The sequence below is a fragment of the Stegodyphus dumicola genome, chromosome 4, assembly GCF_044657685.1.
Source record: "Stegodyphus dumicola isolate Sdum_Otavi_A_Nest chromosome 4, ASM4465768v1".
In the NCBI taxonomy this organism is placed as follows: domain Eukaryota; kingdom Metazoa; phylum Arthropoda; class Arachnida; order Araneae; family Eresidae; genus Stegodyphus; species Stegodyphus dumicola.
The window spans coordinates 127,321,087-127,346,351 of record NC_140771.1 but is presented as its reverse complement, the minus strand read 5'-3'; the positions used below and the strand labels follow the sequence as shown (position 1 = coordinate 127,346,351).

Below are 25,265 nucleotides of genomic sequence, written 5' to 3'. Positions count from 1 at the left end.
TTTGTTCTCAGTGTTTGTATTACCAAAGAATTAAATTAATAGTTTCTTCTGCACATTCTAAATACAAGTTTTTTTAGAATAGCAGATGCTTCATCTACTAACTTGTCAATGTTTCGACAATATACTTTTGAAGAATAATTTCCTTACTCTTTATATATAATATATATATATATATATATATAATAGTCAAAATGTGTGGAAAATTTTCAAATTAAGATGTATAAATAGTTTGTTGTGTGTTACAAACATACCAAAACATAAATGCTTTATAACTTTCAATATATAATTATCTTCATATCGTTTAAGAGTTAACGTCATAAATTACATTTGTTTTAAACTGTGAAATGATCATAGATTGTGATTTAATAATGTTTTTTTTACCAAACACTTTTAAAAAGTAAATAAGATTTTATAGTGACTATGTAAATTTATAATGACTAAGAGTTTCTTACTATCAAATTTAATTATTTGTAAATAATTGCTTATCCATAAAAGTTATCCCTGTATTAATGTAAAACTTATATTTTAAAGCTACTGAGACTTAAAATAATACAAAACAACTTATCACCTTAGTGGCTCATTGGAATCTTTAAGTGTATTAACTGGGTTACAACTCTCGGAACTTCACCTGAAGCTAAAAGACTAACTGTATCAGAAAGGACACAGTTAACCTCAACACTTAACAACCATGCTAACATCAGGCATTCATATCTGTTCTGATGAGCAGGTCTGTCTCTAGACAAAACGGCAGTGGTGGCAACAGCCAAGTTTCTGTTGCAAATAATGCTAATTACATTGGAGAACTATTAACAACATAATTTTTAGAGTTAGGATTTTGAGCTGTTTTACAGTTAAATTGGTAGGTTGATTTTAAACCTGTGGTTAACTTTCTTCTACATCGTCAAGTTTTTTTTTCTACACCTTATATGGATTTGATCACTCTCCATGGCATTGAGTGTGGATCGTAGGAAGTACTACTGCTCTTCTACTGGCTGATGTAAATTGTCCGACTGGTACCAAAGGACAATGTAGGAACCAGCAACAACTGCATACCTGTCTAGATTAGTTCAGTTATGCCTGACATACTGTAGTGAGGTGTTGTATGTCTCTCTAATATAGTGAAGTGCATTCTGACATAGTGACAGAGTTCTTGTTTGTATACAAGGCTAGCAGTGTTTAGTTTTTATTTATATATGAACTGAACTGTTTCTTTACGTCTGCCTCTACTAGTTTGTATCATAAGTGCTTAAAAAGCCCTGATTTGTTTTGCTGTATATTTGGGAGTTTAACCATTCCCAGTCAAAGGACAAACATCAGTACGTTTGTCAGGCTAGCCTATTTTGGATATTTTAATGTAAAAATTGGTGATCAAGATAAATAATGGGTCCTTCACAAAGTGCGCAAACAGTGCATGTCAAAAGTTTACGGATGTGGATGAAGGGAACACTTTTTTAATTTCCAGCAGATATACCTATGAGTTGGCAAGAGCCCAAAGATCACTTAAGTGATTGTAACTTTTGTAGAGTGAAATGATTCTATTTCAGACTCTATTTAGCATGAGTTGAATGATTTGCCACGAGATTTTAGTCTGTCTAAAAGAGCTTCAGAGCTGTCAGCATCAAGACTGTATGAGAAAAATTTGCTTGAAAAAGGAGCTAAGGTTTCCTACTTTCAATCAAGAGAAAGTGTGTTTTTATAGTATTTTCGAATTGATGATGAATTTGTGCATTGCCATAAGATACATAATTTAATGGAAAAGTTGAATTTCAGCCTAAAATGCAAGTCAAAGGCGATTGTTCATCGATAGCTTAAAGTGGAGCTTGAAGTGTGTCTCCACTGTATACATTTATTTGGTGCAGTCTGAATAGGCCATTCAATTTTTTGTGTAAAAAATATGAAGACAGAGTCATTGATTTGTTGCAATATCACCAGCACCAATGGATCCTCTTTAAAATAATCATGTTTTATTCTTGGGCCAGCACAACAAATATACCAAGTATCCCTGTTTTTTATGTATGTGGGACAGCAGAGGTTGTGACAAGCATTGGGCGCACTCATATTGGCTGCCAAGATTTATCCTGATTGCTGATCCAAACATTCTACATCAGCCACTTGTCAATAGGAAGAATATTATATTTCAACCTCTGCATATAAAACTGAGTCTTATGAAGCAATTTGTTAAAGCTTTGCCAATTAAAGGAGACTGTTTCAAGTATCTCATTTTTGCATTTCCTAGCCTGCCATTTGAAAAGATGAAGGGCAGTGTGTTTGATGATTTGCAGATTTCAGTGGCTCCTTAAAGACCAACATTTCAGCAGAACAATGATAGGATTTCATAAGAATGCTTATTGGCATTCGAAAATATTGTCAAAAACGTTTTTTGAAATGCGCTGGCACAGAATTACAGTGAAATTCTCCAGCAACTTTTGAAGAGTTTCAAATTGCTTGGTTGCTGTATGAGTATCCAACTGCACTTTTCACACGGCCGAAAATTCTTGGTGCAGTTTGTGATGAGCAGGGTAAGAGATTCCACCAAGATTTGAAGGTTATGGAGACACGGTACCAAAATAAATGGGATGTACTTATGATGATTGACTATTGTTAGAGCAGCAAGCAAGAATATGTACAGATTTAACATTCCAGAAAAAGCGATACACGAAAATTTTTATCTTAGTATTTATATTTACTGTTTGTTAAAAGAATTATACTATTTATATGAAAAAAATTTAACTTGCTGTTACTATATATAGCCTTCATGTGAATAAAACTTTCTTTATGAGCAGTATATTTGGTATTTCCTTTAAATGCATATTTATGGCTTTTTAGACAAAGAGAGGATATCTTGGAGCTTCAAAAGTTGACGTGATAGCCAAAAACTGAGGTTATTTTTGCATTCAGAGGCGAAAAGTTGGTCAAAAACAAGTGATAGATCTAAGACAACAAAATTGCTGTTCTCCAGTATTATGACTTTACTCCTCTTTTTAACCTATGTCATTTGACATGAAATCCGCATGCTATTTACCAAACCTGTAAACTGAGCAAGTATGCGATGAAATGAGACAAAAGAAAAAAGTCATCATAAAGCTCTAAAAGTAAAGTGTGAATAAAATGTCACTTATATTCTTTAAAATATATCCAGTTAATATAAATCTAAAATATTTAATGCTACTTGATAGATTTTGCGAAGTTGATTTCATTCTCATTTTTTTAAATAAATATGTTTAATAATAATGCATTCTACTTATAAATGTGCTTTATTGTGAGGAAGGTCTTACAAAAATCAAGGTTCAGGTATAGATAATAACCTCATTGAATTCATTCAGCTCCCATTTGCTGATAGGTCCTTGATCCCCCCCCCCCCCAATGGTCCTTTAACGTACTTAATTTCCATGTGCAAAAATGCATATGAATCTTGTGTGAGCTCAAAATAAGCATTTGGTAACAAATTTTCTTTGGCATCAATTATAAATAAAAACCCCAGTTCATTTTAGGTGGCAGCTGTGCCATTTTTTTCTTAAAGCACAGGGAACCTTTTTATTGAAATTGCTGTTTAAATAATTCATATAGGAATGTTATTACAGAACCAATCAGTTGATTTTTACTTGCAGAAAAAGTATTTGCTTAATGTGAATGTGAATAACAGGAAACTACATCAAAATAAGATGTAATATCTAGTGTGGACAACAGAAAGGGGTTTGATTGTCAGATTTAAATGATTGATTCTTCAATTAAACAGGATAATATAATGTTAAAATTCTTTTGCAAAATTTAATTAGTAGTCTTTTAATTTAATTAGTAGGATTATTGTTGAAATTTGGGGTCTACTGCATTATATTCAACAGTTATTAAATCGTCTTACCCACCAAAAAAAGTAAATGAAATGTTATCAAAATAATTTCTGCTTGTGATAAGACTAATTATTTTCATGTAATAAAGGATATCTATACACCAGTTTATTTTAGATATCCTCTTTTATTGCAAAATTTTATTCTGTGCTTTCATTTGCATTTTGTTTTATATGTTGCATATATATAAGAATATTCAAACATATTTCTTTTTCTTTTTATTTCTATGAAAAGCTGAATCTTCAGGTAAGAATAATAAAAATTTCAAAAATTTGTAGTGCAATGAAAGAAGCTAGATATTTTAAAATTAGTTAAATAATAATCTGCTTTTGTATTTATATTTATTACCACTCATTTTTAAAATATTATCTTGCTTCTTTCATTTAATTAGGAAAATGTAAACTTTTTAATTGCATTATTATACAAAATTCTTTTATATTTATTTATGCCTTAACTTATTTTTATTAAATTTAATGAAATAATCAGCTAAAACTCTAAAGCAGTGTTTCCTAAACTTTGGGTGATGATCGCAAATGGGGTCATAAGGCGAAATGTTGGGGGTCTTAGAAATTTAATTCGGATACGTGAATTTAAAGAAGTATTAATCTTAACCCCTTCATTATCTTTAATTTATTGTACAACGTTTTCTGTACAGTGCATTACAAAATTGTATACTGACCAATATAAGCTATATATTATATTTACATATTTAAAAATACCACTAAGCACATCATAATAACAGTGTTCTTTTGCAATGCACGTAAATTATTTAGAATCAAAATATGGTGCAAATGCACATTAAGTAATATTCTGCACTGCACAGGCATGCTGAAAATGAAGTCAATGCTGCTGTGGCTAATATGGTGATAACATTTTCTACTATAGGCATTTGTTTCTATTTCATCACTATAAGTGTGTACATCACAAGAACAATACAATATTATATTTTATTGTATTTCTCAACTAAGGTTAATGTTTATTTAAATAATTATTATGAGATGTTATTTTATTCATATTTTAGGATAAAAATATTTTTTACCCATGGGTAAATGGTTGAACTTGAGTAACAAAGGTAATGATGCAGATGACAGTGCTACAATGTCTCTTCAAGAAAGATCTGGTAATCAGAATGAGCCATCAAAAATGCAAAAAAGGAAACATAATGAGTCATTTCTTCTATTTGGATTTACATTCAACAACCATGATGGTAATCAACAACCTCTCTGTTTAATTTAAATCTTCATAAAAAGGAAGACGACATTTTGAGAAATTTATTATTGTTAGCAAAAAAATATTTACTTGAGTCATATGAAGTTCCATATGTGATTGCTAAAAATAAAATGCCATGCACTATTGGAGAAGATCATGGATTACCTGCTGCTATTAAAATGGCAAAAGTACTTCAAAATAAATATGTTGAAAAGATTTGGTAAACTACTTTGTCAAATGACACTGTTGCCAGTAGAATTTCTGAAATTAGTAACAACAATTTGAACATCTTATTACTAGATGTAAGGAAAACCCACAGTGTATTAGTGTATTGGACAAAGCAACTGATATTTTAAAAATAGCTCAATCGTTAGTATATATCATGCATTAATCAAGAAAACTTTGATGAAAATTTATTATCTTGTTGTTCTCTGGAAGAATATAAAAGAGAGAAAGACTTACTTAGTAAGGTTGATAAAAAGACCAACATTGGCAGAATACAGCAGAGAATGATTCATTTGAAATGCTTTCAACTATCAATAGTTTTATAATTGAAAATAATAATTCCAAAAATTTAATTGAAAAACATTTTATAGAATACTTACAAACTCTTGAAACATAATTTTGCAAATACTGACTACTGAATTTTGATTTCAAAAAGTTTTCTTGTATTCAAAAGCATGCTTGGTTGGCATCATTGAGATTAAACATCTGCAATATAAAAGCCCAAGAGAAATTATAGAGCTGTTGACTAGCAGTGTCAAATATTGCATGAAGATTTGTTAGGTAAAAAGAAAAACAAGCATATCTGCCTCATTAAAGCATGATTTTCTTTCATTAATCTAATTAATACTTGAAACAAATTCTGAAACTACTTCTTTTTATTTGTGTATTGTTTACCAAAAAATAAATTATTTATGGAAAATGTTTATATTTTTATTCTCCGTTAAATATCTGGGGTTCCGAAAAAATTTTGATAATAAAAGGGATCAGGAAGAAAAAAGTTTAAGAAGCAGTGCTGTGAAAGATGACAAAAGTTTTAAATATTCCATTAGGATATTTTTTAATTTAGTTGATGACAAACTAAAATAAGTTAATTTTTGTAGTTTAGATATCGGAGAATTATTTGCAAATATAATTTTTATATGCCAGTGTTTAAACTACTATTAAATGAGCAGTATCAAAAATCATACAGATTATCTAAAATTAAAAGATATGATTTTATTTTTCAGAAAAAAAATTAAACAGCATTTTAAAATTACAATATATATTTTCGCATGAAAGTTGTGAATTTCTTAGTGTGATGGTATGTAACTGAATGTTTCCCTACAAGATTATCACCAGAATTAAAAAAAATTCTTTGGGTATATATATGAAGCTTCATGATATCATCTATAGACATAGATGAAAGTTGATCAGAAAAATCTTATGAAAGTCTACAGTTCTGTCCTTCCATATATATAACTGTGCTATACTGTGTGTCGTGTTCATCTTCATTTTACCTATACTTCACCTTATCTTTCTCCTTTTTCCAATACATATCTGATTTTTTCATCATGTTGACAGAGTCTGATGAGAACAGAAAGGTCTACATCCATTCAAGCCAGCACGTTCCTTTTGCTAACACTAACCTTCTTTGAGCATGTAACTAAATCCAAGATGTTGAAAATTAACTTCTAAAAGTCATGGACACTGTCGATAAATTTCATATGTTGACACACAAAACTGGGTCAGTATTTCAGCTTTATATGCTGGGCCATTCATTGGCTAGATAAGGCTTGTTACATTGGCCAGCAGGATCATAACACAAATGTTTTTCACTTTTAAGTATTCAGATAGATAAGCCTATTACATACTTTTTTATTTCATAAGGCTAAATTTAAATTGAAATTTAGACTTTCAGATGTACCATTATTTTGATATTGCTACTGAATTGAATGCTGGTTTATAAGGAATTTTACGCTTAAGAATACTTATGTAAAGATAAATTAGTGCTTTTCTCTAAAAAATTCAGCTTTTTTTTTATGTGATTATGTTTAGTAAATGCTTGATCTAGGCAATAGTACTGAAATTTCATGAATAAACAAATCTTTTTTTCTTCATGTAGCCCAAACATTTTTTTGTGGAATTACATGCACACTGCTTGATATTTTTAGTGACAAGACATAATTTCATTGTCAATTTCTGGAGAGTTTGTAATGAGATTACAAATCCTGTCATAAAACTCTACCCCTAATTTATAACATAACTGGCCTAGCCACTGTACATGCACTCCAGGCTTTGAAAGTAAATCTTCACCTTCTAGAGAGCCCAGAGATTTATTCAAAATATACCACAAAACTACATCAGTACGATTATTAGTTACAGCTATAACTTGATCTGGCTAGTAGTTCCTACACACAAGGCATTAAAAGTAATTTAAAAATAATAAAAAATTGGTTTAAAAATATGCTTTATTACTAGTTGTATTTTAGCTAATTTTTATGTATGCAAATTCGTATAGAGGTAACAAAACAAAACTGAAAGCATATTTCCATAGACCTTTGCCAACAGTTTTGCATTTTGACCACTTTTAATCTCTTATCTTTTATTAGAGTTCTTGTTTTCAAAGTAGGTGTTATTAAAAAAAAGTTGTCAGTCATTCTGTTTAAACTCTTTGTTCATTGAAATAACTTAATTCTTAATGTATATAAGGGATAATGAAAAGAATGGCTGTTTTATTAAATGCAAAATAAATACAAAAGACGATAAATGAAAATGCAAGTAATCAATCCATTCCACAGTTGCATAGTGGATTAGAATAAAGTCTGCGAATAGAATCCATAGTTGCACAGTGCATTTTGTTTGCAGATGATAGAATTCTGGCATTTTGAGAAAAATGGTTAAGAATACAAAACTTGAATATTTCTTGCTTCAGTAGTTTTGACAAAGCATTTATCAGGCACCTAAGCAATGTCCATGTTTATTTTAGAAGCACAAATTTTGCACAGTTACCTGAGATTTGAAGTTCTCATAAATCATTAGTGTGATAAAGAAAGTATGTTAATTAGTTCATTAAATTCTATAAATTCATTATTAAATAATGTCTTTCTTATATATCAAGCATTAGATATGCTATAATAGTACTATTACTATTGCAAAAAGGAAAATATAGCATTTTCAACATAAGTAAAGTGTAAATTAAGTCGGTAGTCTATGTTATATTTCCTTGCCTTTTAAGAGTGTTAGAATATATGAAAAATATATGTGTGTGCTTTAAATTCATTTTAATTAAACTATTAATTAAGTATAATTATTAAACTATTTATTGCCTGAAAATGTGTAACTTGTCTAAAAATCATGAGAATTCCACTTATCAAAGTAAATTAATGATAAAGGGCTCTGATATCACTTTTATAAACAGCGTGTGATAAAATGAAATAAATAAATTTTTAATGTTAGAGTATCATATATTTTCAAGTAATAAAACCAATTATGAAGTATTTTATTCAATTTTTTTACTACAAAATTTCAAACTTTAGTCGATATGTTGATGTTTTAAAAATATGTTGTGATATAGTAAACTAACCTTCTAAATTTGTAAAATTTAACCTAGCACACAATTTTTTAATATTGGCAAATAGAGAAAAGAAAACTGGAAATTACTTTTAAAATGAATACAAGAGATGAAGATCAGTGATTATGATTCAGTTTTACTTATCTATTTTAGTTGAACCTATTTTCAGAAGAGAAGCATTTTATTTTGTTGCCTTTCATAATTTATTTTTGCAGTTTTAAAATGCTGTATAAATAACGGTGCAATTGAAAATGCTGTATTTATTGTTTTAGTTTGTAGATATGCATGTTTACTCCCTTTTTGCATACAATCCAAATTTGATGCCTTTTCCTGTAAGATTTTGCCTTAATATCATAATACTACTAAGATAATTTAATTCTCCTAATTGTGTGTATTAAATACTGTTTACTTGTGTTTTCTATAACTGCTAAAAATATTAACATTTTTGTTGTTTATTTCATGTGCTGCTCTCGCACCTAATGCAGCAGGTAATCTATATTTAGATTATATAATGTTTCACATTCACTGTTTTATATCATAGCAATTAAATATTTAAGAATGTTAGTTATTTGCATTTTCTGGAATTTATTAGTTAGGCACAATTAAACTATTGATCATAATACCTGATTATCATTATCAAATGACAAAATGAAGTGAAGAGTTATCAGTTTAGCTTAAAAATTCAGTATTAAGTGTTAATGCCATTGATCTTGTAAAGTCTTATAATTTCATTTAATCCTTTAACCGTTATACTGGAATTTTTCATTTGGATTGTTTAAACAAATGTACCCTATTCCATTACTACACAATGCAGTTTTGTTGTTAATTTCTTGTGATTTTATTTGAAGTAAGTCGGTATGTTGTGACATGTTTACTTCAACAAAAATTTAAAAACTATGGATTTATGGCAAAAAAGACCAAATAATTTATATTCAAATTATTTCATAGAGTTGTTTAATCAGAACACATTAGGAAATGATTTTTAATAAAAATGTGAACATATTATCCAATGCCTCTGGCTGTCAGTTTACCTTTCAGTATTATTTACCTTAGCGAAATATATTTCATGGTTACTTTCTCATATTTATTGTTACAAGAGCAGTTTTATCTGGTGATAAATATTTTCCAATATGTATGACATGCAATATTTTCAAAGCATTCTACGTACAGTAAAATAAATATTATGCTCAATTATATTTATTCCTAGGAATTAAAAATATTCTAAGAATCCATGTCAGAACTGTTTACAAAAATAAAAGGCAGTAAAACTGATGCAAATATATCAGTTTGTTTCATTAGCAATTTAATTGGCAATTTTCTGAAGAATACAGCATAAAATAAATGTAAAGTTGATACAAAAGTCTCTCAAAATAAAATAAAAAAGTTGCTTGATAAAGGGAAACATTTGTTAGTTACTGTAAGTTTATCTGAGAAAGAATGATTACCATATTTGACGGCATATAAGACGCACATTTTTTTCCCTAAATTTGGTCTCAAAAAAGTTACCTGCGTCTTATACATGAAGGACACAGATTAACTTTTAATACTGAATGCTATTTTTAGCCCAGATAAAGGTCTAGACACGCATAACTTTTTCTACATCTGCGATAATTATTTTGCACATGCGTGAAATATCTGTTGCCAAAAAGCGCCAAAGCTCGAAGCTGATGTCAAAGTTTGAACAGGTTCGATGGTCACATTACATCTATGGAGCCTTTCCTTCTTTACATTAACTTTCTTTGACTCATCCGACACACCTGTCGGTATCGGTGCTACTCTGTATAAGTGTGTCGGTATCGGTGCTTAAAACTATTTGTTTAAAAAAAAAAAAAAATACCCTGGAAAATATGACTACAGGAAACAAAAGATTAACCTATACAATTCAGTATAAACTAGGAGTGTTAAACTATGCCAAAGTGCATGGAAACAGAGCAGCAGCAAGGTATTTCAGTCCACCACCTACCGAAAAAAAAATAGCTTGCTATTTGTTAATTTTCCTTAATAAAAATATGTTTAGTAATTGCATTCAGTGATTGTTTATTTGGCTTTTACGAAACGTGAGAACTAAAAGAAACCACATTTTAAGTTATTGTGGTAGATTTTTTTCCTTGTGTGTGATCTTCTAAATAAGGGTGCGTCTTATATGCCGTCAAATACGGTATTTATGTTTTGGTTTTCAGACCTTAACAAAACTTTCTGCTGTTTTGAATGTTCCATTTTATCATTATCTGATCTTTTTAACCCTGTTCTAGAGCAGACAATTCCAGTAATTCATATTGCTTTCAGTAATTAATGAAATCGAAACCAACCTTTGCTTTGTCTTCTGATGTTGTATGTTATCTAAAAGTAAAACTGGAAATACAATGATTATCATTAATTAAGGAAAAATCATAAAAATGACGATTGCTCAAAATGTTACATGCAGAATTTAATGAAACTGGCCCACAGTATAAAATATATAGCAATATAACATTGTAAGAAATTCTCAGACGATTATGCTGTTATAGAAATTAGCATATGTCTAAAAATGTGAGACATTGCTCTTGCAAAGCAGTGACAAGGGTTTGAAGAGGAGGATTGAAAGCAGCTATACATCTTCCTGAAACAACCCAAACATGCTTGATAGAACTCAGGTCCAGTGATTTGGCTGGCCGCTCCAAGCACTGAATTGTTTGCTGCTGATGATAATCATCCACAATATGAGCCCTGTGTAGTCTAGCATTGTCATCTTGTTGCAGGAAATCATTACCTATTGGCCTGTCATAAGTCTGCACATAAGCATTAAAGATGTCATCTCTATACAGGCATGAGCATTCATGGTTCCACATGGAAAGACATGGAGGTCTGTCTGTCCACCCAAAGAGATACCACCCTAAACACAGACACTGCCTTCTCCATGTGTATCTCTTTCATGGATGTTTGATGGATGATAATAGGTTCCAGGTTCTCTCCAAATCAAATAATGCTTGCTATCGTTTTGGAGGCTAAATCTGGACTTGTCCGTAAAGAGATCAGCTTTCCATTCATCAGCCATCCTGTGAACATGTTGTTATGTCCACCTCAAACATTCCCTTCTATGATGTTTACATGAGCAGCAGGCAAATGACTATTCACCTCACATATACAGATCTCCTTCGCGAAGCCGCCTACGCATGATACTGACACCAAACTGCTGCTGTTAGCTGCAGCAAGGAAGGATCTGAGCTGAGTCAGTGTTCCAGTTCTATTCCTCCATGCTCATAGCAACAAATATTGGTCATAGGCACTCGTCATAGCAGCTGGCCTTACTTGGCTGAACCTCCTGGTGCCGAGTATGTGGTTAGAAATTGTTGCCAAAGTCTATGAAGCACAGAAGAACTCGCACTTATCCATTTGGCCTCTTCTGCCTGATTTAGTCTTGCCTCTAGTCTTGCCTCTAGTCTTGATGCCTGGAGGTCATTGATACAAATTGGCTATACCAAATTTCTTATCTCAGTAACACAGCCAAATGTGCGGCCCACTTTCAAATATGCTATTTTATGCTCCTCGCAAATGACATCTTCTGACTGCAGTACCACTAATTTGCATACAGCAGTTTTACTGAATGACCCTATTTGATGGCATATTCAAATTTTATATGGATTATCTTTTTTTTAACTAGTTATTGCTATTGGGATTTTTCCATAATTTTAGGAAACCAATGTAAAATATATATATATATATATGTGAAGATTTGGTAATAGGGGCTAACAGCATAGTAAAAAAATGAGAATGAAAAGAAATTTTATTTACTTCTGAAAAATTATTTCTGCCTTCTGTTATTATATCTAAATGCTGTATAAATTTACAATTAACAGTAATTTAACTAAAGTTGCAAATGTTTCTACTTTAGCAACTGCATCTTTTTCTGATGAGCAGATTTCCTGTGTTGCTACGCTTAGATTTCAAAGGCAAAGATACAGATATTGAAACATATAAATTAGAATCAATTTTGCTATTTACACTCAGAAAACTTAAAAGTTCTGTAATCAATAAGAACTGATAATGAATGGAGACCTAATCAGAAGAGAAGGGCTGATACAATTTTAAAATGTAGTGAACTTTAAAAGATTTACGAGTTTAGCAGGTTAGCACATCCTTGTGTATAAATAAAATTTGTTATAATAAAATACTTGTTTGTTAGTAATGAAATCCATTGGTACAGCTTATTATCCTTTCCTATCCTTATCTTTTGTTTTTTAAGACTGTCAAACCTCGTAAAAAGAAATCTGAACAAATATATTCTTGGCAGATACATATCATAAAACTTTTATGCAGGACAGGTAATTAAATATTCTTGCATTATGCACAGAAATAAAATGAAATATGTGTTTTTTCATCATTCTTAGCAAAAAAACTTTATAATTTATTGATTTTTCTAAAAATTAAACTAATTTTATATGCTAATGTTTGTGTAATCATATTAAAAGGCATTTTATTTTTCTGTTAATTATGGTAGAAATTTTTTTGTTTTTTAAACTAGAATTTTAATGTGAACTAAGTGTATTTTTTTATCTTTGTCTTTCTGAAAATATAAAAAATAATCATGACAAGATAAGAAGAAAAGGCTTTGTGAGGCTAGACGTTTCTATTAAGAAGTTTATTAAATTTTTGATTTGAAATTAATAACACTATAGTAAATGTATTTTTCTCTGTTCAAGGGGCACATTTCAGTGAGGAGGAAATTAAGCTGGCAGAGGATAAATTTGAAGAGTCTTTTAATCTAGCATCAATGGGAATGTTCAATCTTTTAGAAAATGATGTAAGTGAATTTATGCAATTGACTGACATTTTTACCAACCTTCAGTTTGCAAACTGTTTGCTTTTTCAAATTATTGCATTGATCCTAGAAGGTATCCAAAATTAATGTTGATTTCCACTTTGCTTTACTATTTAAAATTATGCATTTTCACTTTTCACAAAACTCAAACTATCCACTTATTTTTATTTCTCTTTGAAAGTTAAAAACTCACATGAGATATACAAAATTTCCTGAAATTCTTTAAATGACGGAATTTTATCAACTTTTGGCTGGGAAATTTCAAGCTAATAGAGAAAGAAGTAAATGGGTGTTTACATTTTAAATAGGACTAAAATGGCCAAATAAGCATGGGAGCTCTGTAGGAACTCTTGTAGAATTTTTTTGTACTAATTAATTATGAAACAAAAAAAAATCGATTACTTTGCAGTGTCTGACAGTTAAAAGTGATAGCAAATTGTGATTTTCAGTGTTATTCCCATTTATGAACTCTTGCTTTTAAGAGTATTTTTAATAGTTCATATGGGCTTGAAAAATGAAGGGTCCATGTTTTCAATTTGTCAATTGCACTGGAAAACTTCTTTAGATTTGAAGCTGAATTCTCCATTAATGCCTGCTTTTCACATTTGATTCTGTATGATGAATGTTAACTATCCATGTTTCAGAACTTATGCATTTTGTGTATGATAGGTGTTTCCCTATTTTTAGTCACATGCTGTCAATTCAGTCTCCTTTTTCAGTTTCTGATAAATGTAATGAAAGAAAGTCCTTTTGATATCTCTTTATAACATTATATTATTTGGAAGTTAATCAGAGTCTTTTAAGTTGTAGTTATGCCATAGCATATAGCACATTGTATCTAGAATTTCACCTTCCGCTTTTTACCCTGAAAACCCGATTTTTGCCAATTCAGTTTTTGTCAAGAGCTGAATTAAATGACTACTTTTTCTCTTATTTATTTAATAAATAATATACAAATTTTTATTAATAGTTGTGCTGAAATTAGTTACATTGCAATATTTGTGAATGTGTGTAATTGAATGAACTATGTAAATAATGATTTAACTTTTCCAGCACGCGCGCAGGCACGAAATTTACAACAAATTCAGTTTTAATGCTCATTTTTTGCATATTGAAGCTGAGACGTTTGAAGGTCATTTCTATTCCTCCTTTCTACCCTTCCCCACATCAAGGAATGTGCCAACAGGAAGTTTCTAGTGTTTCCTTTCGATTCGAAATGGCAACACCACGCTATGAATGTTCTATATTTTCAGTTATGAAATTAATATACCTCATTCCAAGGTATCATGTTTGAAGATTGATAAATTCTATCGGAGGGGAAGAAAAAAATCAAATTTGCGAATACAGTCAAAAGTCGTTAATCCGGACTCGTCGGGACTTCGGCGACACCGGATTATCGATTTTTCCGGATTATAGATCATCAGTTTAAATCTGGTAAGATGGCATGCAGAAATTACAAAATTAAAAATATGAAACCGTAATTTATGAAATAAAGAACAACTATGATCTAAAAGGTATCAAAATTTACAAAAAGAAAATGCTTAATATTTATTTGTTTACTTTATTAAACATTTCTTTCAATGTAAGTTGTTTAAGTTGCTTCGTTTCATGTGATAATACTTTCTCTTTAATTCTATTAAACAGACATAATTTCTTGTTTAGTTACAAAGTTCCGCTGTTCAAGTCCTATAATTGCTGTGTCGAGAATACCGACTAATTTGTTAATCGAAATTTTTTCGTTTTTAATAAACTTTGTGTCTCTTTCTTTACTATCGGAAGCGAATTATAATGACGAGGAACTTGTTTTAAATCATATCAAAAATGGAGTACATCGAGATGAAATACTACATTTAGTAAGGAATTATAAGCCAAATAAAATAAAAACATCTGCCCTGAAGATAAGGATAGTGCTGACAGATCAACTTCCAATTCATTGCGCACCGCGGCATTCCCCCCGCCGAGCAGCGTGAAATTGATAAACAGATTTTGGATTTCGAAACATACTTTGGCTTTAGATCCTTTACGTATTAGCAAATATATATCGGAAATTCTATTTGATATAATCGTAAGTTCAAGCTTACTTTTATAAAATTGCTCTAACAGTCTGCAAAAAATAATAAGCCGGATCCAATTCGAAGATTAAGGAACAACGCAATCTGCAACATTAACTGAATTAGATAATTTTAGCTTAGCTAATACCATCCGTTATACATTAAACATGCATGCGTATACGTTTTATGCACATTCGCAGCCGTAAAGGTCTTACGCGCACACGTAACGCCCACAAACTTTCTGCGCATGAGTCGCGCAGAAAGTTTGTAGCTTTGAGGTCCGGATTATAGATCATTCCGGATTACGGGTGTCCAAATTAACGACTTTTGACTGTATATGACATACACATGCTGAATATATTTACTTCATTTCAGTCAGAAGTGATAATTAACAGATGATTATTTGTACGATTTTACGACATACACGACATAAACATGCTGGTCAGAAGTGATAATTGACAGAAGATTATTTGTACGATTTTAAAACCGGTATACTGAGGGTACTACGCCAATAGATGGCAGCAGCAGTCTTCTCCTTTTCGACTCTGTGACATGACAGAATTTCTTTATATAATAACAGTTGATGTCATATTTGTTTAATTAATTTATAAGAAGTTTAGGATTTAATATTATATTCATGAATTAATAAAGAGTTTACTGACCCTGCACTAGGACTGAATACAAGTATATTAGTTTCTTTTTATTCTTTGTTTACCACACTCGAGTTTCATTCATCTCTGTTTAGCTAAAATTTTTATTTCAGCACTTCACCCTTTCCCAAGAGAAAGACTCATCAATTTCAAAATTGCCGTCTGGGGTCAAAATTTTACACAATTGTAGGGGTTAGTAGCATGTTAGCCTTCATAAAACACCTGTTGCTTCTTGTTTTCCAAAATCTTAGAATGTAGCGAAAATTAAAAGAGGTGATTGACAACTAATTTGTCATTCAGGAGTCGCACTTTCTTCCCTTTCTTTGGTGTGATAAGATCACACAAAGGGAAATGCTTACCTAAAATGGAAATGCACTTAAAGTCCATCTCTTAGTATAATCATAAAAACTGCTGATTTGAAAGCATGTTTTTATTCTTTAGGATAATGCTTTCTTAATTTCAGATGGAAGACTAGGGAACACAAGAGAAATTTGCCCTCTGGGTTAGGATATAAATAGCTTGTTTCCAAAATAATTTTTCACAGTTGGTGCAAGGAGGGAAAAATTTCTAAGGCCCATTTTAGACACAAACTAAAATTTATCCAAAAGTTGAAAAGGAGCTCCTAGGAAGCCAAAGGGGTTGAAAATCGGAATAAGAGCTTTTAGGTGTATCAAATAATAAAATTGTGTAATGGCGTTTCTTCCTGAACAAAAAGATATATTACAACCTGTATTTACAAAAAATTAAAAAAAGGACCCTTACGGTCGTTGATATTCTAAAGTGTGTGTACGTGGAGGGGGGGGGCGTGATTCTTGGTGTCACAGCATGAATCATGGTTTTTTTTACATATTATCTAAAGCATAAAGTATAACTTCAAAAATGTTTCATACTTTCTCAGCTGAGTCGTAGTGTTTCATTTTTCAATTTTTTTATTTTTCAGCTGAGTTACATCTGCTTGTAATATTATACTAGTTCGGTTACAGCTCGATATGATTTATGTATGCAGTGTTATATTTGCTATTTTTTTTTGTAAAGTAATAATATTGAATTTAAATCAAGTTCAAAAGCTCTTTACCTATATTTTACATAAGTATGTTAAGCTGGGTTGCATCATCAAAGTGCATAAAAACATAAATTTTATTTTTAAAATTTTAAATTTCTAGCAAAATTAAAAAATTTTTTGTCTTCAGACTTACATAACTATATTCAAGCCCACATCTCTACAGATGCATATCAAAAGTATGGAAAATTAATTTAAAAAACAAAAACTAGCAATTGGTAGCTACCTGGAAAAAAATGTCTTAGAGGGGCACCAGCATAAAATATATGCAGGCTCTCAAAATTCAGGATTTCGTTTTAGATTTTTTTTAAGTCTCAATTTTGTGTGTTTAGGATCCATAAGTTATAGTTCATACAAAATTTTACCACAATTTAAATTAATTTATGTACCGCCCCTCAAAGGGTTAAACCTGGTTTGGGTTTGAACGCAGACAAACAGTGTGGTTGGTTTTTGTTCTTCATTTATAATGTGAATATGAGCCAGTTTTTTTTTGGAAATTTCTTTTAGCCAGATAGCCCTCGTGGCTTTGCCGTATTCAAATAATGTAACTTATCCTAAACATTACAAAATGTTATAAAAGGAAATGTTATGCATTTTTAAAACGATTATGAAAAACTGAAACATAGTCTGTTTTGCTGGATTTGTATGTTTTTTCTTTTTAAATAAATTATTTTTCATTGATAATTTTTTTTGTGACATCCATCGAAGAGAAAATTATTTGTTTATGCATGATCACTTTGATTTCCTCTCCGCATCTGATTTGTGCAGATTAATTAGAACATATAGATAAGTGCAAATGTATTAGAACATCTTGCATTATTTTGCTGATTATTAAAAATACAATAAACCCTGTCTTAGCAAAAATCTGTAAATGGAACCAGTATTTCTAAGAACATAAAAGCATTATCACATTAGCTGTTTGTTGCCGGAACAAAACGTTTGCAGCAACAGTTCTGAGAAATGGCCTTTGGCGAAATAGGGTTACCATCTTCACTTGGCAAACAGGCTGAAAGCCAAACAAGAATCAGTTATCGCTCAGATTGGCGAAAGTGACGTTTCCTTTCAAGTGACATTCGCTTCTTCGTGTTGTTTTGTATCGCTCACACGCTTTTCGTTTTAAACTTTATTGTTAGTAATGGAAGATAATAGAAAGGTGATGGCTATCAAGTTAATCACTTTGATCTCCACGCTGGCACTTCATGTAACAGATAAACACACTTCTAGTTATAGCAATCAATTACATCAGTAATAGCCTAATTCTGTATACACCTAAGAATAGTTTAAAAACATGTGCTGGATAAGTCTATTTATCACACATCGCTTATGCGTATTTTCTGTTGTCTGCATTTCAATGAAAATTTGATGGCTCACTGGAAAATTTGTGACCTGGTGAAAGCATTTTCTGACTAACTTTATGGCTCATAATTACTGTTCTGTCCATTCAAATGACAAAAATCTATATGGCTGATATTTACCTCCTCACAGCCAGCAGATACTATTCAGCAAAATGAAGATCAAATAAAGCATATGAATACATGAGCAATCAAACATGTGCGAGTTGTTTACTGTCCCATAGAACACTCGGTAATATACCTAAAACACATTAATTATACCAATCTAGAAATTAGGTGTTCACATCATGAGTTTGTTTTATGGTTTGGTTTATTGAGATTACAGCAAAGCACATTAGGGCTATCTGCCTAAGGGAAGGGATGCCTTCGTGGAGGACTTTCTAAGGGAAACTGGCTCGTATACACGTTACACATGGGGAAAACCACGAAAGCGTCCATGCAGCCAGCCCGTTCGCGGGATTCGAACCTCGGACCGAACTACCAGTGTTCAGCGACTTTACCGCTCGGCCGCTGGTGGGCTCAGTTTGTTTTATGTGATTACCGCAAAGCCTCAAGGGATAACAACAGGAGGGATCCCTTTGTAGAAGATTTTTTAAAACTGGCTCGTATACCAGTTACAAATGGGGCAAACCAAGGAAACGTCATGTAGCCAGCCCGTTCGCGGCATTCTAACCGGAGACAGAACTACCAGTGTTCAACGACGCTTCGGCCACTAGTAGGCCCGTGCACTTAATTGGAAAGTGCAATTCATTATGTAAACAGACATGAAGGTGATAATCAGTTGTGCTCTGTTTTAAGTAATCAAATGTTATAAATGCACAGCTGTTACGTTTCTTATTATTTATTAGTAATGTTTTTATTACGTAGATCATACGTATGATATAATTATGAATTAACCCAATAACAAAATGTGTACACTCTTTAGTACTCAAATACTCATCAATTATTTTTCAACTGATTATTACATACCCATAATAATTTGCAAAGAACTGATAACTATAGTTGCTGCCAATTACATAATCGTTATCTGAATTTAAAAGTAACTTCAAATAAACTTCATGGCAATGTTCATTTTTGTATTCATACATACATATATATATATACACATCTAATAAGTCATATATTTACATACAGATAGAGAGATGCGATGTTTTAGAAGTTGTTAGTATATATTTATTAGTATTAATGTAATGAATAAGATTTATATTAATGAATGTATATACAAATGTTTTTCATCATGCATAATAATAAATCCATAAATTTCCAATGTTTCAATATATAGCATTTACAATAAAAGTATAGTTTCTAATGTATTTATAATTCAAAAAGTATTTCATTAATAACATGAAAATAATAGACAAATTTAATGAGTATTCTCATTATTACATAAGCTAATCTTTTCTTTTTTATGCATCTTTTATGCTGTTTAAAATGTGTCACTGATTATGCAGTTAACAATTTAAAAGATAAGTAATTAGGAGAAAAGCCGCGCATATACAAAGGGATTTTAAAAAATTATTCAACTTAAATTTAAGAAATAAAATTCTATTATATAACAGTGTTATAATACATGATCAGCACGAAATACGACAAACTTGGCGAACTTTTGGCTACAAACAATTTGTAAACAAATCCAAGCTGCAAGAATGTCGTAAAATACTGTCAACTCTGAAATTTCCACGATTATATATTTAATGAATATATACACATTTAAAAAATGACTCAGGCAGTTGTATTACAACAAAACAGCAATAATTAAATCAGCCTCTATTTCCACCGTCCATCACTTCACAGTGAAAGCCATCGCCATATTGAAAGTTACCCGTGATCCTTCAGAAGCTGACCTTTCTTTCGTCTGATTGGTTGAACGTTCGAGGAACACATCTCCAGCCGGAACATTTTGGGAAAAGTTTTAAAATGTTGCTCGTTACCAGGACACGTTCCTCCTAGCTAGACGAAACATTTCTCGGAAGCCTGCCGCTTAAAGCCGTACTACTAGAATCTCGTTTCAGGTAATTGTCCCGGGTAAGCGTGTGCGTCTATAGATGTGATAACAGCGTAAGCAAACACTGGAACTGAACCTTACCTCCCCAAAATGGTCAAATCATTTGAAGACCAAAATCATATGAAACTCTGGGAGGTTGTTTTAGAAAGGATTACAGTTTTTTTATTTAGTTTTTGTTCAAAATTGTGGCATGCTATTAATGTTAGGCATTATTCTATCCACCCCACTTACTACCAGGTTACTACCAAATGCTTATTCATTCCATAGTCAAGTTTTTGAATATGCAAAACACATCACAGATCAAAATTCATTGCAAGCCCTGTGTGACAGGTGAGCTGGAATTATGAGCGAGCAGATGGTGTGTCATTGGTAGAATTAATTTTCCATAGATTGATAAATGTGCATGATGAGTGCATGGGGCAGCCATCAGTCATTATGAATGACTTTATGGAGCAAGTGCAGTAGTACATTTTTAAGAACTTTCACTTCACACTTACATACCTCTGTACCATGTCCTTCAAGTATCTCGGTCATTGCTGCACAAAATTGTTACAAAAAACCTGTTTTTTATGCTATTGTATGGAAGTTGGGTTCCGAAGGAAGTAACTTCCAAACACAAAGTGGAAAGTTTTATCATTAACATTTCTGTAATGATACGATGATGATGAAAATGAGTTTCTTATGGACTGGATCATCAGTGGCAGGGAAATGTGGATTTTGCACTTAATCCCAGACAGCAAGCAACAATCAGTGCATTGATATCACAGTAGATCTCTAAGAAGATGAAGGAAAAAAAAAAAAAAAAAGAATGGGCAGACTGTTTGGCATGGAAAATGATATGCTTGGTGTTTTAGGACAGTGAAGATGTTCTGTTCATTGAAATTCCTGACAAGAGGGGAGATTGTGAATGCTCGAAATTACTGGTCAGTATTTTCAAAGTGATGTAGAGGTTTAGATGGTTGTCATACATTGGTTCTAATGTCAGCTGGTGAAATTGTAGAACATAGGGATCCAAATGCCTTAATTCTCTATGGGCCTTAATTCTCATGGTGATGATGTTGTAAGTGATTGAATAATTGCTTTATTTGTTACAGTAAATCTTTCCATCTATAGAAAGTAAACATGAAATATGTTTACTTTCTATGGATGACTTTAGTTGAAACTTACTTTCTGGATGCCTTTTGTTTGTTTTAAATAAGTATTTTTTGAGTACTTGTATAATAAGTAGGACAGAAATTACTAAGAATAAGTGTAAGACAAGACGCTTATTCTTAGTTATGCTTTAAGTTATAAAAAAAATATTAATTTGTTGAATAATTTCTGATTTAACTGTAAGAATATGCGTTGTTACATACATTTGTAAGAGAAAAGTGTATTATATTTAAGCTCTAAATCAGAAAATACTAGCAACAAATTGTCTGTACATTACCTGCGAAGATTTTTTAGACTAAAATTTAAATTTTTTGTTCAAATTTAGGTTGAACAAATTTCTCAGTTAGCTACTTTAGCCGAATCATTATACGATTACCATAATCAATGTGCTGCCATCCTACAGAGTGCAACAGAGAGGCTAATTGAACAGTATGTATATGTTTTCGCTCTTTCAGTCTGTGTGTGGTAATTTTTTACTTTTTATCTATTCAATTCTTGTATATAAATTTTCTTCTTCTACATAGAGTTATTTTGTAACTGTGGAGCTAATATGTATTCAATATAAAATAAATATGTCACCATTGAATTTAATGGTGACATATTTAATTAAATCGCGACAGTTTAATGGTTTGTTAATGTTAAACATAGAAAATGCCGTGGTTCGCAAAACAAATATTTATTACTGAGATATGCAGAGTAATACGTAGAGTTACATGCAAGCAGAATAATACTAAGTACAAGCAATAGCACAGATAAATAAGTACAGGCAGAATAATACTAAGCAACGATAAGTGGTTACAAAGGTCATATATATAACTTTATAACAGATCATGGTTTAACAAATCATAAACAAGACACAATAAATAACCAATCAAAAGTAACATATAGAATGAGATTTAAGTTTCAGAATAACTCGGACCTGGCTGAAAGCTAATGAATGTTTCAGACTTGACAGAAAGCTATACTTCCTTTTAACCAGTAAGAATGCAATTACAAATATCTCAACACTCCCCCTTAATCGCACATTATACAAAACATAAAAGAATTACACAATTTTTAAACAGCTCAAAGATAACAGTTCATAGAATTTTGTTTTGGACAAAGCCTTAGTTAAGATATCTGCAATTTGTAAACCTGATTGTACATATTCAATTCTAATATTATTTTCCTTAACAGTCTTACGAGTGAACTTTAATTTTATATCTATATGTTTCAACCTACCTGAAAAGTTTTCATTAACAATACTTTTGATACATGACTGGTTATCCTCAAAAATATAAACATTTTTAACACTGGAAATTTCATTTACTACATTTTTTATCCATAAAACATCTTGAATACCTTTACATAAAGCAATTATTTCAGCTTCTGTTGAAAGTGCAATACACTTTTGCTTGTTACAGTACCACATAATAGGATAGTTTGAAAAACATTATAAAGTAACCAGTAATTGATTTCCTATCTTGAGTATCTCCCCCCCCCCTTAATCTGCATCTACATACAAACACAAGTTTGCCCTTTCCAAATCACCCTTTTTGTATATCAATTTTAAATTTAAGGTGTTTTTCAAGTACCTAAGAATTCTTTTTAGAGCACACCAGGCAACATCAGTAGGATGCTCCTGCAGTTGGCTCAAGCAATTTACTTCAAAAATAATATCTGGCCTTGTGATATATGCTAAGTAAAGTAAAGATCCAATTAATTCTTTGTATGGGCCATGAAATGCATTTCCTTTCTGAAAATCAGCTGCTGTAGATTTTGGTTGAATGGGAGTTTGGGCTGTTTTACAATCAGACATTTTAAATTTATCAAGTAATTTTTCAATATATGGTTTCTGATCTAAATATAAACAACCAGACTCAAATTTCAGTCTCATACCCAAAAATTCCGAGACACTTACAGATTTTGACATTTTAAATTCATTTGATAACAATGATATTATAATATTTGTTTCTTTTACATCTGAACCTACAATTAATAAGTCATCTACATAAAGAGCCATAATTACTTTCTTACAATTTAAATTTCTGATAAAAATACATGGTTCAGAGTCCAATTGCTTAAAATCTAATTTAATAACAAAATTAAGAAATTTCTGATACCATTGTCGAGGAGACTGTTTAAGACCATATAAAGTCTTTTTAAGTTTACATTTCTTACCACTCATATCATCATATCCTTTTGGCTGGTCCATGTAGATGATTTCATCTAACTTACCGTTCAAGAAAGCTGTCTTGACATCTAAAGTAAAAGTTTGCAGACCTTCATTATTGATAATTACCAGGATTAAATGTAAAGAGCACATACTAATCACTGGAGAAAACGTTTCTGTATAATCTATGCCTTCTTTTTGCATAAAACCACGAGCAACAAGCCTCGCTTTGTAAGTTCCATCTCGTTTTTTACGTAGAACCCATTTGCAGGAAATGGCTCTTTTATCAGGGGGTAAACTTTGTAGGTCCCATACGTCGTTATCTTCCATAGATTTCATTTCCTCGTCCATAGCTCTTTTCCATGGTTCTTGTTCTACTTGTGGTAGATTTATAATATCTTCAAATGTCAGAGTGTTTTGTGCAAACATTACTTGGTAAATCTCAGGATCAGGATACCTAACTGGCTGTTTCTTTTCTCTTGAGGATTTTCTTTGTTCCTCCTTCTTATTTGCAGCATTTAATTCGCCGTTATCAGTGTCTGAAATTGATTTGTCTTCATTTTTAATGTCATCATTGTCATTTTCACTCAAATCAGAACTATCGGAAATATATTTTTGATTTTCTACTTTCTTCTTTTCTTCATTAAATTTAACATTTCTGGAAACAATGATGCGTCTTGTTTCTGGAATCATTAAACAATATCCCATTGTGGAATAACCTACAAATATCATTCTGACAGAATTTTCATCTAGTTTCTTTCTTTGCGATGGTGGCACTAGAGTATAAGCATCACAGCCAAATACACGCATGTTTTTTAAATCAGGATTTTCACCATACTTCAGAAAATAAGGAACATGATTGTCAATTGAACTATTTGGGAGTCGATTATTTATGTAAGCAGCCGTAAGTACTGCTTCACCCCAAAGGAATTTTGGTAATTTTGCCTCAAGTATCATTGCTCTAGCTTTTTCCAGTACAGTTCTATTTGCTCGTTCAGCAACACCATTTAGAAAAGGTGTATAGGGAGGTGCAGGATCTATTTTTACACCTGCTCTTTTAGCAACTTCATGCAATTCTCCACTGACATATTCTTTGGCATTGTCACAGCGCAGTTTTACAACAGTTGGATTCAATTTAAAGAATAGCTTGAGTTCATCAGCAATGTCACTTTTTCTTTTGAGCAGTCTGATTTCCATAAATCTCGAATAGTCATCAATTATAGTCATGAAATACCTTTCCCCATGGAGTGTTTGAGGTTCTATTGGACCACATATATCAGTGTGTATAGTTAAAAGCGGTTTGGATTCTTTTATGCGAGGACCCTTTCCTATAGGCAAAGCACTTTGTTTGGCACGAACACATACTTCACAAAAGGATTCTTTTGCAGGAAGATTCATCAGTTTTAATTTTTGATCACAGCAGTGTCCTAACCTT

General features: G+C 31.4%; 1 protein-coding gene across 11 annotated transcripts in view; it reads left to right on the top strand.

The window, feature by feature from the left end:
- Nucleotides 1-25,265, top strand: part of EndoA (SH3 domain containing GRB2 like, endophilin-A) — a 316,532-nt gene that overhangs the window by 260,964 nt on the left and 30,303 nt on the right. For 10 of the 11 annotated variants that reach the window (XM_085815416.1, XM_085815417.1, XM_085815419.1 and 7 more), the window contains 3 exons: nucleotides 9,078-9,098; nucleotides 13,290-13,390; nucleotides 22,004-22,107. In XM_085815416.1, the coding sequence (XP_085671542.1) occupies nucleotides 9,078-9,098; nucleotides 13,290-13,390; nucleotides 22,004-22,107 (226 nt within the window). The remainder of the gene's footprint in view (nucleotides 1-9,077; nucleotides 9,099-13,289; nucleotides 13,391-22,003; nucleotides 22,108-25,265) is intronic. The other variant, XM_035365718.2, reaches the window with a different exon arrangement.